Raw genomic sequence first — 20413 nt, forward strand, 5'->3', positions numbered from 1 at the left:
CCAAAAAAACAAGCAACCCCATCCAAAAATGGGCAGAAGATCTAAACAGACAGTTCTCCAAAGAAGACATACAGATGGCCAAGAAACACATGAAAAGATGTTCAGTGTCACTCATTATTAGAGAAATGCAAATCAAAACCACGATGAGGTACCACCTTACACCAGCCAGAATGGCCATCATCCAAAAGTCTACAAACAACAAGTGCTGGAGAGGGTGTGGAGAAAAAGGAACCCTAGTACACTGTTGGTAGGATTGTAACTTGGTGCAACCACTGTGGAAAGCAGTATGGAAATTCCTCAGAAAACTAAACATAGAACTACCATTTGATCCAGCAATCCCACTCCTGGGCATCTATCCAGAGAAAACCACGACTCGCAAAGACACATGTACTCCGATGTTCACTGCAGCACTATTTGCAATAGCCAAGACATGGAAACAACCTAAATGTCCATCGACAGAGGAGTGGATCCAGAAGATGTGGTACATATACACAATGGAATATTTCTCAGCCATCAAAAAGAACGAAATACCAGCATTTTTAGCAACATGGATGGACCCAGAAACTGTCATGCTAAGTGAAGTCAGCCATACAATGAGACACCAACATCAAATGCTTTCACTGACATGGAATCTGAAAAAAGGACAGACGGAACTTCTTTGCAGAACAGATGCTGACTCACAGACATTGAAAAACTTATGGTCTCTGGAGGAGACAGTTTGGGGGGTGGGGGGATGTGCTTGGGCTGTGGGATGGAAATCCTGTGAAATCAGATTTTTATGATCATAATACAACTACCGATGTGATAAATTCATTTGAGTAATAAAATATATATATATATATATATATATATATATATATATATATAAATAAGATGGTCCAAAGATTTACTGAGATGATGTTTGAATAAAGCCCTGGAGAGCAGGGAGTGATCCAGGCTGCTATTTGGAGGTAGAGATGGCCTGACGGGGGGCACAGAACAGGCGAAGGCCCTGAGGCAGAAACATGCCCAGCATTTTCCAGGAATAGCAAGGAAACAAGTGTGAGGCTCCAGTACAGTGAGATTGGGTATGCAGAGCAGGGACAAGCTCAGAGAAGAAGGGACGGAGGTGGACAGATGACACAGGGCTTTGAAGCCATTGTAGGCACTGTGGCTTTTACTCTGAGTGACCAGGAGAGCCCCTGTATGCAGTGAGCTGAGGACTTGGTGGGCTTGTGAATATGTAAAGCCTAGGCATCTTCAGGTGTGGAAGGGCTATATAGCTTCCCATAGATTCTCAAAGGAGCCAGCTAGACTCCCACAAAATAAAGAACAGGTGTAATGCTGGGTCTCCTTTCACGTTTTCACCTTTGTCTTTGCAACTTGGCAGAAAAGCCTCTGACCCTTTCAGGCCGGCTTGGGGTATTGTATTCGCCCAGGAGAACCTAGGGCAGGAGAGGAGTTTGGGGTGTGGAAGACTACCAGCCGGGTGCACCAGCCCGCACTGGACCTCCACATGCCCGATGACGTTCTTTCGCGCAGCTGTAGCATCTGCAGCCTTCCCCACGCGCGGCCCCGCCAGCGCAAGGTCTGGGCAGGAAGGGGCGGGCCCTGCTTCGCGGCTTTGCTGGGGCCCGCGTTGCCATAGCGACCCTGGTCAGGCTCCGGACGCCAGTGCGCGCGCAGCGGGCGGCAATTGAGGCTGGAGGCAGTAACCTGCGACTCTGCTCTCCAACCGGCAGGAGAGCGCAGGTGAGAGGGCACAGATGTGACTGGGCAAGAGCTGGCGACTGACCCCCAGCCTTTTGGGCCCCACTCCTTCCACCTTCCATGGTGGTAATGACTGTCATTCAGTATCAAAACAACCCGGGCAGAATCCGCGCACCGCGTTGCAAGGCATTCTTTTCCTATCAGTAGTTCATGTATTAAGACTGCAGTCTCCTCCTGGGTAGAATCTACCGCTCTATCCAAGTGTGAGAGGATGAGTTATATTAATGAAGCGTTAAGTAACACTCAGTGACCTGGTGAGAAAGTTACTGGATTCTGAGTTCTCTTACAGTTCTGAGTAAACCAAGGAGAAAGTGTCAGTTTGGGGTTAATATGGCATTAACACCTCTCTAAACATTTGTTAATCTCAGCTGTAAGCCCCAGTATCTAGCTAAGGCTTAAGTAATGATATGTAAAATCTCTTTCTTGGATAAATGTATTGATTTTTTTAAAGTGAATTAATTCCAATATAAAGATTAATCATAGCATGTGTGGTACATGCAAATGGGAGAAAAAAGAAAAACATTAAATTTAGGACCTGAGGCGTTCCCATCGTGGCCCAGCAGAAACAAATCTAAGAACCATGAGGTTGTGGGTTCAATCCCTGGCCTCCGTCAGTGGGTTAAGGATCCGGCGTTGCCATGAGCTGTGGTGTAGGTTGCAGACATAGCTCAGATCTGACGTTGCTGTGGTGTAGGCTGGCAGGTATAGCTCCGATCAGACCCCTAGCCTGGGAATCTCCATAGGCCTCCTGTGCGGCCCTAAAAGAGCCAAAAAAAGCCAAAAAAAAAAAAAAAAAAATTAGGACATGAGACTGTTTCCCTCTGCTCAGTTTTTGCCTGGCCATTTTCTTTGCCTGGAGTGACTCTCCCAGCTCCTAGGCATGATTGTCAAAATATGTACTAGCTTGAGTTCTCTCCTGGCTCAGCGAGTTAAGGATCCGGTGTTGTCATTCCTGTGGCTATGGTTACTGTTGTCACTCCTGTGGCTCATTTTGGTCCCTGGCCCAGGAACTTCCACAAGCTATAGGCACAGCCGAAAAAAAAAATGTACTAGCTAGTGGGGTCTGGTTGGCCAACCTGGTCAGACTCCTGGAGGCCCCTGCTGTGGCCCCACAGGGAACTACTTAATGGGCAAGGCCGAGTGCAAACTGAAAATTCGAGGCCATAGTTCATAAAATATTAAGAATTTCAAAACAGTGACAGCAGAGCCAAAACCAAGCATATACCCTTCTTTTTTTTTTTTTTTTTTTGTCTTTTTAGGGCTGCACCTGCAGCATATGGAGATTCCCAGGCTAGGGGTTGAATTGGAGCTGTAGCCTCTGGCCTGTGCCACAACCACATGGGATCTGAGCCGGGTCTTCGACCTACACCACAGCTCATGGCAACGCAGGATCCTTAACCCACTGAGCAAGGGCAGGGATAGAACCTGGGTCCTCATGGATATCAGTCAGATTCATTTCTGCTGAGCCATGATGGGAACTCCCACATGCCCTTCTAAGGACCAGGCCCTGTGCACTGTTGAGGTTGAGAACCTGTGATGCCAGCCCTGGGTGTGTGGATGCCTAGGGTACTACTGTCTCCTGAAACCTGCTCAGCCCTGAGGTCATGCTGATTTGTTAATATCTCTGCCTACTGATATTTAAATAGTTCACTCTGGAGTTCCCATCGTGGTGCAGTGGTTAACGAATCCGACTAGGAACCATGAGGTTCCTCAGATCCCGCGTTGCTGTGGCTCTGGCGTAGGCTGGCAGCTACAGCTCCTATTAGACCCCTAGCCTGGGAACCTCCACGTGCCGCGGGAGCGGCCCAAGAAATGGCAAAAAGACCAAAAAAATTTTAAAAACTAAAATAAATAAATAAATAAATAGTTCACTCTATTCCTCCACCCCCATGCCCTCATTCCTCTATCTTCCTATTCCCCCACCCCCCTATGCCTAGCTGCTAGCACTACTGGAATGTGTCTGCGTGTGTGTGTGTGTGTGTGTGTGTGTGTGTGTGTGTGTGTTTCCCATGCCCACGGAGCAGGATAGATGGCGTTTCCAGAGGGGAAACAAGGATCCCCATGATTTGGATGATTTCTTTTTCTTTTTTTTTTTTTATGGCCACACCTGCAGCAGATGTTAGTTCCCAGGTCAAGGACTGAATCTGGGAGTTCCCTTCGTGGCTCAGCAGAAATGAATCTGACTAGTATTCATGAGGATGCAGGTTCAATCCCTGGCCTTGCTCATGGGTTAAGGATCTGGTGTTACCATGAGCTGTGGTGTAGGTTTCAGACACAGCTCAGATCCACTGTTGCTGTGACTGTGGTGTAGGCTGGCAGCTGCAGCTGCAATTCAACCCCTAGCCTGGGAACTTCCATATACCTTGGGCACAGCCCTAAAAAGACCAAAGACCAAAATATGGAATCTGAGCCGCAGTTGCCTCTTATGCCACAGCTGTGGCAATGCTGGATCCACTGCGCCTGCATCTCTGCAGTGACCTGAGATGCTGCACTCACGTTCTTAACTCACTGTGCCAGGGCGGGAACTCCTGGAGGCCATCTTTATCACCTTGCACAAGTTCCCTGGAGAGAGACAAATGGACATGAATGTCTGCACTGGAGATCCTGGGGATGGGAAGAGCACAGACCTTAGACCACCCAAAGTCTCTCCACAACCCCACCAGGCAAGCCAGGGAGGAGAGCGCAGGTCTGATAAAACAAACAAACAAACAAAAAAAAACCCTAACCAGGCAAACAGGAAGAGTACCCAGGCAGAGGTCAGAGGTAGGAGGGTGATCACCTGTCCTGCTGTGCCTAGCACTGTCCCAATTTTAGCACTGAAAGTCATCACAAACCCCCTGCTCTACTGGTTTCCCTGGGTTCCCATCCCAAGCAATTGTGCCATCAGATCCCCCGCCCCAGGGGTGCCCTGGAGAGGCAAGGGAGGGGATAGCCAAGGGTCAGTCCAGCACAAAAGAATCCCCCCAAGGGCTGCTCATCTGCTCCAGGGACTCAGAATACACATGACTCACCCCACTTAAACTCAGACAAGTGTCTGCCCAGGGAAGCCCCAGGATCCTGTTGCTACTTGGGGCGAACTGAGCCCCTGATGTGCTAACCCTTTGCCAGCAGCCTCTGGTCCAAGAGTAGCAGCCAAATGCCTATCTCCAAGTGCCCGAAAAAGTCGGATCCCCTGTGGAAAGAGTGGGACCAGAAGTCCCAGAAGAATGGACTGAGGCACCAGGTGTATGCTGTCAATGGCGACCACTATGTGGGAGAGTGGAAGGACAACATGAAACACGGTAAGTGTGGGGTCTGGGCCATGGTGGAGGACTGGGGCCGAGGAAGCAACTTGCCTTACTTACTGGGGACATAAGATGTGTTCCTAAGAAGTGAATGATGACTTGGGCCAGCCAGAGGCCTCTGCATGCTGGGGCTGTGGAACCAAACTCAACCCTGACTTTAGCTGAGCAAAGGTTTCAGGAACCAGTAGGGGACAAGGTGGTCTTTAGACACCAGCCGAAGTCTCAGCCAGGTTCTCAGGACACTGGCTCATTCCCTACCCTCTGAGACCTGGGCTCAGCCTAGGGCTGGCTAGCATGAGAAAAAGGTGGCCCCCAGCTGGGATTCTAGTATTCAAACTCAGCCTTTCAAACTGGAGGGGAAGGGGGAGTATTAACACCATCCACCCAAGTAATTGAGGCTCTGACTTTAACTGGGCTGGCTCCTGGTCTAACTAGCAGACTCTGTGATACAAACTAAGCCCTGTAGGAAAAAAAAATTTTACTCAAAAAAGGTTGTGTGTGAAGCAAATGAAAATAATAATTAAAAAAAAGTGGGAGTTCCTGTCGTGGCTCAGTGGTTAATGAACCTGACTAGTATTCATGAGGATGGGGGTTTAATCCCTGGCCTTGCTCAGTGGGTTAAGGATTTGGTGTTGCCATGAGCTGTGCTGCAGGTCACAGACATGGATCAGATCCCGAGTTGCTGTGGCTGTGGTGTAGGCTGGTAGTTACAGCTCCAATTGGTCCCCTAGCTTGGGAACCTCCATATGCCATGGGTTCGGCCCTAAAAAGACAAAAGACAAAACAAACAAACAAAAATGTGGTGTGGCTTCTCCATCCAGTCTTGCAATTCCCGATTCTTTGCCTTTTTTTCTTTTTTCTTTCTTTCTTTTTTTTTTTTGTCTTTGGAGGGCTGTACCCGTGGCATATGGAGGTTCCCAGGCTAGGGGTCAAATGGGAGTTACAGCTGCAGGTCTATGCCACAGCCACAGCAACTCAGGATCCAAGCCGCCTCTGTGACCTACACCACAGCTCATGGCAATGCCAGATCCTTAAGCCACTGAGCAAGGCCAGGGATCGAACCCTCATCCTTATGGATACTAGTTGGATTTGTTACCACTGAGCCACAACAGGAACTCCTAGATACTCTGCTCTTAACCACTCTTCTCTCCTGCCTTTCTGTGTTAAGTACTTTAGAGTCCATAAACCAGGGTCAGAATCTCAGCTCCACCAACTGTGACCCTGAGAGATTACTACACCAAAATGAGGTTCAGTATCCCCATATGTAAAATGGGAATAAGACCTATTTGTTAAGAGATGACATCTATCAAGTATATAGCCAAGGGTCTGTGCAGAAGGGGAACTTCGGGAATGTTCTCTAAGAGCTGAGCATGTCAGGGATCAGAAGATCTTCCTTGTCCAAGAAGCCCTCCAAAGTTGACCCCACCCACTCTTAGGGTCAGGGATTGTACCCATGCCACAGCAGCCACCCATGCTGCTGCAGTGACAACAACAGATCCTTAACTATCTATGCCACAAGGGAACTCTAAGACCAGACTTTATGCAGCTGCTTGGAGCTCTGTGTGTGGTTAAACATGTCTGCCTGCATGTTTTGGTTCTTATGGGCAGCCTGTGGTGTGGACAGATCCTTGAACTAGGGCTCAAGACCCTGAAGTTCTGATCCTGGCTCTACCACTGAGTTGCTGTGTGACTTTGAGAAAGCCATTTCCCATTCTCTGGATGCCACCAGTGATATGACCTTGTGGGCTGAGGTGGCCTTCTGAGCCCTTCTTCTATGTGAGTCCCACCTCCCTGCACACCCTGAAGGCATAGAGCCCATGGAGCTGGAGCTGCAGAAAGCGGGTGGGAGAAGCCAGGCCCAACACCCCCTCTCCTGATTCACCTTTTGACCAAGTTGAAGGGGGCTGCTGTAGTATAAGCAGATTAGAAGCAGTCAAGAGATTCATCATTATGGGCAAGGAAAGGGTGGCCTCACTGGTTTCCCTAGACCACTCACTCTGTTATCACTCATTGTGCTCCTAGTCCAGCCAGAACCTCTACTGGGCACCTGGAAGAATTCTAACCCTCAGGGTGCCTCCATTCTCACAGATCTGCACCATAGGTAATATTGCATTTGACAGATGAGGAACAGGCTCAGAGAGAGGAAGAGATTTACTCAAGGCCACACAGCTGAAAGTGGTAACATTGGGATGTAAAAAGGACCAGAGAGAAACCTTGAGAGGGGCCATGAGAACATAGATGGTCAGAAAGTGATGCTGGAGCCAAGCCTAGAGAATGAAAACCATTAGCCAGCCAGGGGGAGCACCTCTTCTAGCCAATGGAAACAGAAATGGAAGGATGCTTTGGGGTATCACATCCTGTTCAAGATCAGGACTAGAAAGCCAGTGTAGATGGAACACAGAGTGAGGGGCAGTTCAGGAGGGCCAATCATATAGGGCCTCATAGACCTGGGTAAGTTCTTCCTTCCTCTGGGAGGCAAAGCCTCATTGGACCAACTGGGTCACATGCCCTTCACTGAGCCAATCACAGTGGCCTAGGTGGGTAGAATACACTGATTGGCTAGGCTTGCTGGGAGGAGGAGGAGGAGTCAGCCCCCTGAAAATCTCTGTGCTTGAGAGTGAGGGAGGGCTGATTCTAGAAAGGAACTAAACAGCAGGAGGACTGATGCTAATGTCCTTCATCCCCTACAGTGTGACTAGACCCTACCTTAAGGGCAAAAATCATTGACAGCATCTTTCCTGTTTGACATCATTGTCTTAAATGTCCCACCTATACTAATTTAGTGATCAGAGCAACCCCATAAGATATTCTTATCCCCATTTTACAGATGAGAAACCTGAGTCCCAGAGAGTTAAATTTTGTGGTGCTAGATCAGAACACTCACAGGGACAATGCTGAATTTGTTCTTGAGCTACCAAGGACCAGGATATGAATTAGCGCCTATAGGTACTCCATAAACATTGTGTTCATCCCTTTGTTTAACAAATATTGCTCACCTGCTGCATGCCAGGCACTGTTCTTCCACGCTGGAAATAGAGCAATGAACAAAATAGACCAGTCTGTGTCCTTGTGGAATGTGCAATCTCCTGGAAGTGATAGACAATAGACAATAAATGATAAATGAATTATCTCTGATGTTAAGTGTTGACAAGTGACATGGGAAAGAAAGACAGCAGGGTAAGGGAATAAAAGAGGTTTATAATTTTAAATGGGATGGTCAGGACAGGCCTCAGTGAGAAAATGAGATTTTAACAAAGGCTTGCAGGAGGTAGGGAGTGAGAGAATATTTGGGAAAGAGTGTTCCAGGCCAAAGGATAAGCAGGTACAAAAGCCCTAAGGCAGAAGCATATCTGGTGGGTTCCAGGAATAGCATAAATGCCAAAGGGGTTGGAGGGCAGAATGGAAAATGGGAGTGGAGAACTCAGAAGTGGCTGGAATGGAAGGAGGAAAGTCTCCGTGTATGTTCCCGAGAACTAAAGAAATAAGCAGAACATTTTCTAGAAATCCTGACCATCTGGCTAGTCCATTCAGTTTTGTTGAAAGATGAAGCCGAAACACTGAAAGAGCAGATTTCTGCTTGGGGTTTGCTATATCTGTTTGGCTTCAGGACTGTAGAAATGGAACTTTCTTGGGGTTTTCCTGGGTGCTGGGGGTTTAGAGACTAGGTATAGCCCTTGACCCAGTCCTTGAGAATTGTCTCAGTCTAGGGGCCTCTGCACCCCAGGCAGACAAAGCACCTGTTTCCTCCCACCCCCAACCCCCTGAAGGCCATGTTTGTAGTGTTGATCCATCTTTGCGTCCCAGGGAAAGGAACACAGGTCTGGAAGAAGAAAGGAGCCATCTATGAAGGGGACTGGAAGTTTGGGAAGCGAGATGGCTATGGCACGCTCAGCCTTCCTGACCAAAAGACCGGAAAGCACAGGAGAGTCTACTCAGGCTGGTGGAGAGGCGATAAGAAATCTGTGAGGGATTCTTAGTATGCCCTGGGCTTGGGTTATACTGAAAGCAGGCTGTGTGTGTGTGTGTGTGTGTGTGTGTGTGTGTGTGTGTGTGTGTGTGTGTGTGTGTGTGAAGCAGTCCAGAGGCCTGGGAGAAAGAGAGGAGAGATGGGGGGTGAGGGTGAACAGGGTTGCTATGTGGGTGGTAGAAGGAAGGGGTGGGTCAAGCCTTCTCAGAACAAAACCCAGGAAACAGGAAGCAAGAGGAGAGGGCCCAGGGAGGAGCCCTTGAAACCCTGTATGGAGGAGCAGCCAGCCAGGCTGTGAAGGGGCAAACTCTCCTCCCCATACTCATTTCCTGGCTTTCTTTTCCTTGGGCAACCCTTTCTGAGAATCCCTCTTCTGCTGGGACTTGATAAGAGGTGAGGTGGTGGTGGGAAAAATGGTAACAGGAAAGAAAGCAGAGGCCACACCCTTGGCCAAGAGAGGAAGTTCCTGAGGGGTAGGACCCAGCCAGAGGCAGGTCCTCAACCCATAAACACCTAAATCCTCACCCTAGGTCATGGAGACAGTTAATCTTACAGTACTGCTATTCAACAACTGCCACTGTGACCCTGGCACACAATATGTTGTAAAACTTTCACATCAACATTATTATTGTTTTTTGTTTTTGTCTTTCTAGGGCCACTCCCACAGCATATGGAGTTTCCTAGGCTAGGGGCCTAATGGGAGCTGTAGCCGCCAGCCTACGCCAGAGCCACAGCAACGCCAGATCTGAGCCATGTCTGCGACCTACACCACAGCTCACGGCAATGCTGGATTCTTAACCCACTGAGCAAGGCCAGGGATTGAACCCACAACCTCATCGTTCCTAGCTGGATTCGTTTTCCGCTGTGCCATGACGGGAACTCCTATTATTGTTATTATTATTCTTCCCATTTTACTGATGAGGAAACAAGTTCAGAAAAGTGCAATAGATGATGTGCCTGGCCTGGGGTCACATGGCTGGCAAGCCCATAGAGCCCAGGATTTCATGATCTCTACTCTCAAAATTATTTATTGTCAATGGGGACAGAGCTCCTACAAATAAATAATTTACATATAATATGGTGCTAGGATAGAGGTTCTTCACAGGAGTGCAGAGGAAGTCCACTGAGAATTCAGGGCAGGCTTCCTGTAGATGGTGATACCAAAAGATGCAAGGAGTTAGGAGAAAAAAGGAGAAGGGGAAATAGCAAAAGAGGTAGAAGTAGCAAAAGGAAGGAGTTATTAAACACCGAGGTGTGTCTGCCCACAGGGGTGGGAGGGAGGAGGGAGGTGGAGGCCTTGAAGGTTATTTGTGGGGGATCAGAATTTTGAGGAATTTTTTGAGGAATTTCGGGCTGCTTAACCCAGCCTCCTTAGGTGTGATCTGCTGGGAGGTCCGTGATTTTCTGCTGTTGCATAAATGTATTTATGTTCATTTTTTCTGGGGAGAAGTTCTGTAGCTTTGGTCTGATTCTCAGAGGTATCTGTGCCTTTTTTTTTTTTTAGGTCCACACCTGCAGCATATGAAAGTTCCAAGGGCTAGGAGTCAAATCCGAGCTGCAGCTGCCAGCCTACGCCACAGCAACAGCAACACTGGATCCAAGCTGCCTTTGCAACCTACACCACAGCTGGTGGCAACGCCAGATCCTTAACCCAATGAATGAGGCCAGGGATCGAACCTGCATCCTCATGGAACAGGAACTGCATCTTAGACTTTTAATAGGGTCAAATTAGAGTTGGGGAGATAGGGCAAATGTCATCAGACAGGCTACCTAAAGATCCTTCTACTGTAGGCTATGTAAAGATCTAGCAGCTGTATGGCAGGTGCACGGAGCCCTGGAAGAATGCCAAAGTGTCGGAGGAAGACCAGTGGGGAGGGTAGAAATATCGGAGGGCTGCAGGAAGAGGGTAGCACAAGGCTAGAGGGAACTGGAGAGCCTGGGAGATTTTTCAATACACAGCTTGGAAGGAGGGCTGAGAGAGGAAGCAGGAAAGAAATAAGATGTGTGGCTTGGGTGCCAGGGAGGGTGGTGGGGGTTCCCAGTGATGTGGGGCGTCAGTGAGCAGGGACACTTTTGCACTTTCAGGGCTATGGGATCCAGTTTTTCGGACCCAAGGCGTATTACGAGGGTGACTGGTGTGGCAACCAGCGCAGCGGGTGGGGCCGCATGTACTACAGCAATGGCGACATCTACGAAGGCCAGTGGTGTAACGACAAGCCAGACGGGGAGGGCATGTTACGCCTGAGTGAGTGCCCCGCCCCGCCCCAGGCCTGCTGACCACGCCCCAAGCCACGCCCCTAACCCACACTTCTCGGAGGCGAGACCGGGTCCCTAACCGGGCCACGCCCCAGCACACCCCTACTCATGAGTGAGTTAAGGTGAATGATGGACCTGGTCCCTGCCCTCAGGGAGTTTATACACTAAAGGGGAGCCTAACAATGTAAACAATTAAGATATTGTCTTTTGGAGGGGGGTTCCCATCCTGCTTCAGCGGTATCAAACCCCGACTAGTATCCATAAGGATGAGGGCTCGATTCCTGGCCCCACTCAGTGGCTTGGATCTGGCATTGCTGTGGCGTAGCTTACACTTATACAGCCCTGAGTTCATTTAATCCACACTGCAATCCTATATATAGGTACTCATGTCATCCTCACTTTACAAATAAACTGAGGCACAAAGAAGTTAAGTCCTTTGCTCAAGGTTATACAATCTGGTCATGAGGCCAAAAGTGCTAAGGGATTCCCTTTGAATTCTAGTAATAGGCCTGGTTTAGTGAGTGAGTGCCTGCTGTGGCCCCCACAGTGAAGGAGCTCTAAGTGCATCACTTCTAAGACTTGGATGCTGGAGCCAGTCTGCCTGGGTTCAAATTCTGGCTCAAGATCTTATTAGTTGAGGAACCTCTGGCAGTTCATTTCCTTAAACTCTCTATGCTTCAGTTTTTTCATCTGTAAAGTAAGGGTAAAAGTAAAATTTAACTAGGGTTATTGTGAAGGTTAAATGAGGTTTATATTTGTAAAGTGCTTAGCATGATACGTAACATTAAGTGTTTAATGACATCACTACATGCTAATATGTAGCAGGGCTCAGCAAACTATGGCCCTTGGGCAAAATCCAGCCCAATGCATGTTTTTGTAAATAAAGTTTTATTGGCACACAGTATTGTCCATGGCCGCTTTTGTGCGGCAATGGCAGAGCTGATGATCTTCTGCAGAGACCCTATGGCCTGCAATAACAAAAATCCTGTCTGGCCCTTTGCAGAAAAGTTTGCTGACCTCTGATCTAGAGTTTACCCAGGACTCTTCTAAGTCTTGTCTGTGTATGGGCTCATTTAATCTTCATAATAATTTTACAAGGCAAGTTCTACTCCTGTTCCCATTTTACAAATGATGAAATGAGACAAAATGGTTAAGTGACTTGCTCAATCACACAGCTACTGTCTGAGCTGAGAAATGTTAGCTTTAGGTTTGTTTGTTTGTTTTTTATCTTTTTGTCTTTTGAGGGCTGCACCCGCGGCATATGAGGGTTCCCAGGCTAGGGGTTGAATCTGAGCTACAGCTGCCAGCTTACACCACAGCCACAACAATGCCAGATCCTTAACCCACTGAGCGAGGCCAGGGATCCAACCCGAAACCTCATGGTTCCTAGTCGGATTCGTTTCCGCTGCGCCATGACGGGAACTCCCGGCTTTATTATTATTATTATTTTGGCCTCGCCGGCAGCATGCAGAAATTCTCAGGCCAGGGATTGAACCCTCACCACAGCAGTGACAACTCCATATCCTTTACCTGCTAGACCACCAGGGAACTCATTATTTTTGCACCACCACCACCATCGAATGAGAGGTGGAATTGATTCCTGATTAAGAATATGAGTCCCTGGGTAGTTCCTGTTGTGCAGTAGAAACAATCCAACCAGTATCCATGAGGATGCAGGTTTGATCCCTGGCCTTGCTCAGTGGGTCAGGGACCTGGCGTTGCGATGAGCTGTGGTATAGGTCACAGACGAGGCTTGGATCCTGCATTGCTGTGGCTTTGGCGTAGGGAGCAACTGTAGCTCTGATTCGACCCCTAGCCAGGGAACTTCCATATGCCATGGGTGCGGCATGAAAAAAGAAAAAAAAAAAAAAAAAAAAAAAGAGTATGGGAGTTCCTGTTGTGGCACAGTGGAAACTAATCCAACTAGGAATATGAGGTTGCTGGTTTGGTCCCTGGCCTTGCTCAGTGGGTTAAGGATCCGGCATTGCTGTGAGCTGTGGTGTAGGCTGGCAGCTGCAGCTTCAACTGGACTTCTAGCCTGGGAACCCACATATGCCATGGGTGCAGCCCTTAAAAAAAAAAAAAGAAAAAAGGAAAAAAGAGTATGAATCTCCGGGATGAAAAGGATTTGATGTGACATCCTGCCTCTGCCACTTCCTAGTTCTGTGACCTTGAGCAAGTCAATCAACTTCCTTGAGATTTTCAAGTTCCACCTGTAAAATGGAGTCTGCCTTTCTCCACTGAGCTGTTTTTTTGTGAGAAAGGAGGTCAGAAACATAGCATGGAACTGGGCAGAGTAAGTGCTGGTAAAACATTGGCTATCTCAGAGTTCCCGTCTTGGCACAGTGGAAACGAATCTGACTAGGAACCATGAGGTTGTGGGTTCGATCCCTGGCCTTGCTCAGTGGGTTAAGGATCTGGCATTGCCATGAGCTGTGGTGTAGGTTGCAGAAGCAGCTTGGATCTGGGGTTGCTGTAGCTATAGCGTAGGCTGGCGACTACAGCTCAGATTCAACCCCTAGCCTGGGAACCTCCATATGCCTCAGGTGCAGCCCTATAAAGACAAAAAAAAAAAAAAAAAAAAAAAAAGCCTATCTGTATTATTAGCTACATTTTTTACAGCTAGGAAATGATATTCCTCATCCAACTTCAGATAGGTAGTGGAGGTGAGATGAGAACCAGGTCTGAAACTGGAAGTCACTGACACTCAGGGCTCTAAGATTTATGATTTGGTGGTCTCAGATTTAACTTTACCCACCTGGCCCAGCATGCTCCAGCCAACCTGCTTCCCTTCTAGCTTTCTGGGGGGCATGGTGTCTAGTCTGGGAATGGCAGAGGGTTCAGCCCGGGTGTGTGTAGTCTGCTCTGGTTCAGTGGGCCAGCACTGATGACTCCCTGTCCTTCCCCACCAGAGAACGGGAACCGCTATGAAGGCTACTGGGAGAGAGGCATGAAGAATGGGTTGGGGCGTTTCTTCCACCTGGACCATGGTCAGCTGTTTGAAGGCTTCTGGGTCGACAGTGTGGCCAAGTGTGGCACAATGATTGACTTTGGCCGTGATGAGGCCCCTGAGCCCACCAAGTTCCCCATTCCTGAGGTGGGCAGCTCTCATCAGATTCCTGAAGCCACACCCAACCCAGAGAGGAAAAGAAAACCGCAACCCCAGCCACACCTCCGGCCTGGCCCAGCCCAGCCAGGAAACAAACAAGATTTTGTTTTCAGTCAATGCATTCCCAGAGAGGCTGGCAGTACCCCCCCACACCACCACCAAATCATGCCGCACCCCTCTGAATCAGGCAGCAACCCCAAAAGCTGGCAGCACGCCCAAGGCTGGCAGCTTGGGCATTCCATGCTCCCAAACCAACCCCTGCTATTTCCCTCCAGGTCAAAATTCTAGACCCTGATGGAGTGTTAGAGGAAGCTATGGCCATGTTCAAGAAGACACAAGAAGAAGACTGATGTCAGGTGAGGGCCCAGCACATCTGCCACCCTCTGATGTGGTCCAGGTAGCTCCTGATCTCCTCTGGCCAAGGGCTCAGGGACAGGACCAGAGAGGTTTCTTCTTCTTCTTTTTTTTTTTTTTTGTCTTTTTTGTCTTTTCTAGGGCTGCACCCACAGCATATGGAGGTTCCTACCCTAGGGATCCAATTGGAGCTGTAGCCGCCAGCCTACGCCAGAACCACAGCAACGCCAGATCTGAGCCATGTCTGCGACCTACACCACAGCTCATGGCAATGCCGGATCCTTAACCCACTGAGTGAGGCCAGGGATTGAACCCGAAACCTCATGTTTCCTAGTTGGATTCTTTTCCACTGCGCCATGATGGGAACTCCCAGAGAGGTTTCTTGCCTCCTCCAGTTCTGCTGGTCCCCCTTTTTTAATTTTTCTTGGTCTTTTTAGGGCCGCACCTGCGGCATATGGAGGTTCCCAGGCTAGGGGTCCAATCGGAGCTGTAGCTGCTGGGCTACACCACAGCTAGAGCAACGTGGGATCTGAGCCTCATCTGTGACCTACACCACAGCGCACAGCAACACCAGATCTTTAACCCACTAAGTGAGGCCAGGGATCGAACCCGCAACCTCATGGTTCCTAGTTGTATTTGTTAACCACTGAGCCACGACAGGAACTCCCCTGGTGGTGTCCTTTTTGGTTCCTCCCCTTCAAAACTCTTCTCCCTGAAGACCAGGTCCTTCCAGTCTTGCCCAGATCCTCCCATTTGCACCCTGGGCTTACTGGGATGAATTCTAGACTAGAGTCAGGTGGTCTGCTCGTCCTTGAGGAAGGTGGTTTGCCCTGGGCCTCCACTTGCCCACCTGTCCAGTGGGACCTCAGGCAGTGTGAGCCCCTCCTGGCATGGGTGTAAGTGGGTTCAGGAGAGAGTATTGGTACAGGGTTTTTGGTGGTTTTTTTTTTCTTTTTTCTTTTTTGGGGCCGCACTTGCGGCATATGGACATTCCTAGGCTAGGCGTTGAATTGCAGTTGCCAGCCTATGCCACAGCCACAGCACACTGGATCCCAGATGCATCTTTGACCTACACCACGGCTCATGGCAACGCCGGATCCTTAACCTACTGAGCAAGGCCAGGGGATCAATCCTGCATCCTCATGGATACTAGTCAGGCTCTTAACCCGCTGAGCCACAATGGGAATTCCTGGAACAGTATCTTTGAACTGCCACCCCTTGTCCCTGCAGAGCGAACACTAGCACTTCAGGAGGAATTCAAACCAGAGTCACCCAACTGCTTGGACCAGTGTGGCTCCTGATGGAGGAGCAATTGACAACTCTGGCACACCCTTGGCACCCTCTGAAGACACCTCACTTCTCCCAGCCCTGGATCATTCCTTACCAGTAGAAGGCCGGTGCTTCTTTTCCCAGCTGGCCTTGGGGACCCTTTTGTTATGGCCTTCATTCTCAGACCCTGTCCCTGAGTGCGTGAGAATAAATGAGAATCTGGCAGCGTGAGCCAGGCCAGCAGTGAGTGACTGGGGAGCCGGGGGGCGGGGGGGAGCCTTGGGAGGGACTTCAGGTGGAGAAGAGGGAAAAGGTCCCCATGGGCTGCATGGATTCACCCTAGGCAGAAAGCGGAGGTGCCTCCAGGTAGTTGATCTTTGAGATATTCCAGGGAGGGGATACAGCCTGCCTCTGGTTACATGGGTAACCAAGACTTGGCATTAAGGGAGTTCTCCTGTGGTGCAGTGCCTTAAGGGTCCAGGGTTATCACTGCAGCAACTCAGGTCATTGCTGTAGTGTGGATTCCATCCTTGGCCTGGGGTGCAGGCCCTGCATGCCATGGGTGCAGCCAAAAAAAAAAAAAAAGTTCCCCTGCTGATTCTAATGTGCAGCTAGGTCCCAGGACCTCTCATTTACTGGCTTTGTGACCCTAAGCAAGTGGCCTCAGTTGCCCTATCTGTAAAATGGGACTGTGGAAATCTCACAGGGGTGTTTTGAGGATTTGCTCCCATAGGTAAAAATTACAAATATGTATTAAGGTTAATTGCAAAGCAGATTTCTGTTTCTAAACTAGACAACAGTCCTGCAAGATAAGAGGGATTCTTACATAATGGGTAGGAACAGGAGCTTGGCAGGCAGACTGCTTGAGTATGAACCCCAGCACTGATTTCTTAGGTATATCACTCAACCTCTCTGTCTTCAGGTTTCCTCCCGTCTAATGCCTAATATTGGACAATAATGGTACTTACTACACGGGGTTATTTATTTATTTATTTAGTCTTTTTGCCATTTCTTGGGCCGCTCCCACGGCATATGGAGGTTCCCAGGCTAGGGGTCTAATTGGAGCTGTTGCTGCCAGCCTACGCCAGAGCCACATTAACGTGGGATCCGAGCCGCGTCTGTGACCTACACCACAGCTCACGGCAATGCTGGATCCTTAACCCACTGAGCAAGGGCAGGGATCGAACCCGCAACCTCATGGTTCCTAGTCAGATTCGTTAACCGCTGCGCCAGGACGGGAACTCCAACTACATGGAGTTATTGTGGTCACTGGAAGGATGAAGTATGGTGTGGTTCTAATCCCAGGGTGATTTTGCTTATCCTCTTCCTGTCTGGACTTTTTTTTTCTTTTTTTGCCAAACCTGTGGCATATAGAAGTTCCCAGGCTAGGGATTCAATCTGAGCTGCAGCTGCTATCTTTGCTATAGCTGTGGCAATGCTGGATCCTTAACCCACTGCACCAGGCCAGGGATTGAACCTTTGCTGCTGAAGAAACACTGCCGGGTCCTTAACCCATTTTGCCACAGTGGGAACTCCTAGCAACACTTTTGGTTGTTATATTGGGCAGGGAAGAATGCTACTGGCACTCAGTGGGTAGTGGTTGGGGATCCTGTTCAACATGTTATAAAAGCTCTACCCAAGAATTATCCAACCCAGCTTTAATGGTGTAATACCATGAAATAATCTTGAAATACTATGTTTGTCAAGCCCTCCACAAGTGCCCAGAATGTAGTGAAATGTTCAGTAACACTGTTGCGGTTCTGTTTGCCATCTAAATCCTAAACAGCTGGCCTGACCCATGGCATGGTTCCATCTGTATCTCTGAAGCCAGGAAGCTGAGCCTAGCTGCCTCAGGGTACAGAACCAACCAGATACAGAGCACTCACTTAGTGCCAGGCCCTGTGCTTAGTTTTATGTGCTCTCCCACGACCCCTCAACAATCTACAAGGTGTATTGCTATGATTTGTGCCATTTTAGAGGAAACAGAGGTTCAGGGAGTCTCACAAGTTACCAAACTAGAAAGTGTACTTAAACTTAGGTCCATGCTTTTAAGGTGCACAACAGTGGCAGTGTGTAAAGAAGACTATCGATTTTTTGTTTTTGTTTTTTTCAGAAAAAGTAGGGGGTGTGCTTTTTAAAAAATCTCTCTAGATGGGAGCACAATATACGGGCAACGATGGTTCTTTCTGTGGAGAACTGGGGACCTGGGAACAGGAGAGGGACAGCAACTTTTCCCTGCTGTATTTGAAACTTGTGAATGTATTATATTCAAAACATAAAACTGAAATTAAAGAGATAGTATTTTTTTTTTTAGGGTTGCACCTGCAGCATATGGAGGTTCCCAGGCTAAGGGGTCAAACTGGCGCTGTAGCCGCTGGCCTAGACCACAGCAACACCAGATCCAAGCCACATCTGTGACCTACACCACAGCTCACAGCAACACAGGATCCTTAACCCACTGAGAGAGGCCAGGGATCGAGCCTTCGTCCTCATGGATGCTAGTCAGATTCGTTTCCGCTGAACCATGACAAGAACTCCAAGGCTGTATTTTCTGGAGGAGGTCCTCACCTGCTGCATGTGGAAGTTCCTGGCCAGAGAGTGAACCCGTGCCATAGCAGCGACCCCACTGGATGCTTAACCCACTGCACCATAAGGAAATTCCAGACTGTGTTCTTAACTGTCTGTGTTTCTCCAAGTTGCATGAGTGCTATTTGGAGAAGAGGTTGAAGAAGTTCCTTGAGGCATAGTGGGTTAAGGATCTGGCATTGTCACTCCTGTGGCTTGGGTTACTGCTGTGGTGCAGGTCTGATCCCAGGGCTGGGAACTTCTGCATGGGGTAGGTACAGCCAAAAAAAAAAAAAAAAAAAAAAAGAGAGAGAGAGACAGCATACAGCAAAAACTAATACAACATTATAAGTCAACTATACTCTAATAAAATAAAATAAAATAAAAATTCCAGAGACATACCCAGACCAACTTGAATAGGAATCTGCAGAAGGGCTTGGATATCCACATTTTATAAGCCAATCTGATGATACTTGAGTTAAGGCAAGTTTAGGAAAGAAAATAAAAGACTACAGAGTCACAGCCCTGAGATTATTCCAGCTGGATCCCAGTACTCTGCAGAAGCAGAGAGGTGGGTGTCTTTCAGGGAAGGATGCAAGATGCTCAGCTCTTCTCTGAGGAGCAGTGACTTTCACACAGGGGCACCCGCCCCATCTTACTCTGTCACAGTTAGAGGGTCATCTGGGGACAGGGGAGGGGTGGGTCCTGGTGCATGTGACGCAGGATGGAGGAAAGAAGCTGCAATAGGATAAAAGAAGGCCCACCCCCCCACTCAGCCCATGAAAACTGCTGTTGGCCATGTCCGAGTCTACACAGAAAGACAAGCGCTTAAGCCCACTTTCCCCCAATCAACTTTCACTTCAACCAGAGCCCTTTGTTTTGAAAAAACCCCTTTCTACATCAGGTTTGGGGAGAGTACAGGGTTCTCCAAGTCCATGGCCCACTGGGGCCAGGCAAGTAACATAAATGAAGTTAGACAGGAACAAGACAATAGGGAAGGGCAGGGACTGTGGCAAATATATCTCCTGGGGAAGAGTAGCTGCAACTCAGCTCCTGTTCATTATTGTTCTGCAATAAGGTGGGCCCAGTAATGCTCCTTGCTGGACCTTCCAATTTCTTAAGCAAAGCCAGAATTAGCCTGAGATTTTTGGGAGTGCCTAAGCTCTGAGCCAGACTTCTAGGCTCAAATTCTGCCCAGTAATTACTTACCCTCTCTGGGCATCAACTTTTGTCATCTGCAAAATGGAGATAAAACTCCTGCCAAAATGAAAACCTGATAATTATAATGAGAAAATATCAGATAAACTAGATGGACGTGGCACTCTACAAATCCACTGGCTTGTACTCTTGAAAAATGTTGATGTTACAAAGGACAAAGAAAGGCTGTTCCAAATTAAAGGTGAATAAAGAGACATGACAATTCAATGCAGTGCCTGATCCCTGATGAAAATAATCATGGCAAGAAACGACATGATTGAAACAAGAACAAAATTGAAAATGAAAATTGTGTTAGAAAAGAGTACTGCATCAATATCAAACTTCCTTAATTTGATCATGGAATTGTGGGGGAATGTCCTTGGTTTTAGGAGGTAGTATTTAGGGTATCTGTAACTAATGCATATGGCTAGAGGAGATAAACACTTCATCTCCATTATTCATGTTTTCATTATTTGCAAATTTGCCGACTTGCTGAGGTAGAACAAGGTGACCCTTTGCCTTTGTGTCTCAGCTCTTGCTGTAAACAAGTGGCCTTTTCATGGTCTAGTTACTGCCACATTTTTTCATGTTTGTGCTTTTTTTGATGATTTCACTATTTATTTTTGGCCACACCCACAGCATGTGCAAATTCCCAGGCCAGGG

At 48.3% G+C, this 20413-nt stretch overlaps 1 protein-coding gene and 1 long non-coding RNA gene across 5 annotated transcripts; one reads left to right on the forward strand and one right to left on the reverse strand.

The window, feature by feature from the left end:
- Positions 1 to 1528: 1528 nt before the first annotated feature.
- On the forward strand, positions 1529 to 18941 carry MORN3 (MORN repeat containing 3). Of its 4 annotated transcripts, none has more exons than NM_001243709.1 (7): positions 1529 to 1731; positions 4861 to 5030; positions 8838 to 8995; positions 11086 to 11245; positions 14169 to 14353; positions 14641 to 14721; positions 15950 to 16219. In NM_001243709.1, the coding sequence occupies exons 2-6, from the start codon at positions 4886 to 4888 to the stop codon at positions 14713 to 14715; spliced, it is 723 nt and encodes a 240-aa protein (NP_001230638.1). In that variant the 5' UTR covers positions 1529 to 1731; positions 4861 to 4885; the 3' UTR covers positions 14716 to 14721; positions 15950 to 16219. The 4 variants fall into 4 exon arrangements, 3 of the variants coding, with proteins under 3 accessions (NP_001230638.1, XP_084849128.1, XP_084849129.1); XM_084993002.1 differs by having other exon boundaries at positions 1602 to 1731; positions 4858 to 5030; XR_014825620.1 differs by lacking the exons at positions 8838 to 8995; positions 11086 to 11245; positions 15950 to 16219 and adding an exon at positions 17040 to 18941 and having other exon boundaries at positions 1607 to 1731; positions 14641 to 14861.
- On the reverse strand, positions 4224 to 19958 carry LOC106505926 (uncharacterized). The gene is made up of 3 exons (XR_001300826.3): positions 18956 to 19958; positions 8030 to 8119; positions 4224 to 4311 (listed from the first exon to the last, which is right to left on the reverse strand). It is a non-coding gene; the product is annotated as an uncharacterized LOC106505926 (long non-coding RNA).
- Positions 19959 to 20413: the final 455 nt, after the last annotated feature.

The sequence above is a fragment of the Sus scrofa genome, chromosome 14 (genome assembly GCF_054392235.1).
Source record: "Sus scrofa isolate SSC_HxYL_T2T_F1_AM1 chromosome 14, Sscrofa_HxYL_maternal_Yorkshire_Landrace_v2.0, whole genome shotgun sequence".
Lineage (NCBI taxonomy): Eukaryota > Metazoa > Chordata > Mammalia > Artiodactyla > Suidae > Sus > Sus scrofa.

Excerpts from the sequence above, each read along its gene's own strand:
- MORN3 (NM_001243709.1), top strand. The coding sequence starts at position 4,886 with ATGCCTATCTCCAAGTGCCCGAAAAAGTCGGATCCCCTGTGGAAAGAG. Across the intron at positions 11,246-14,168 it reads GGAGGGCATGTTACGCCTGA|AGAACGGGAACCGCTATGAA; the intron begins GTGAGTGCCCCG and ends CTTCCCCACCAG. Across the intron at positions 14,354-14,640 it reads CCAAGTTCCCCATTCCTGAG|GTCAAAATTCTAGACCCTGA; the intron begins GTGGGCAGCTCT and ends ATTTCCCTCCAG.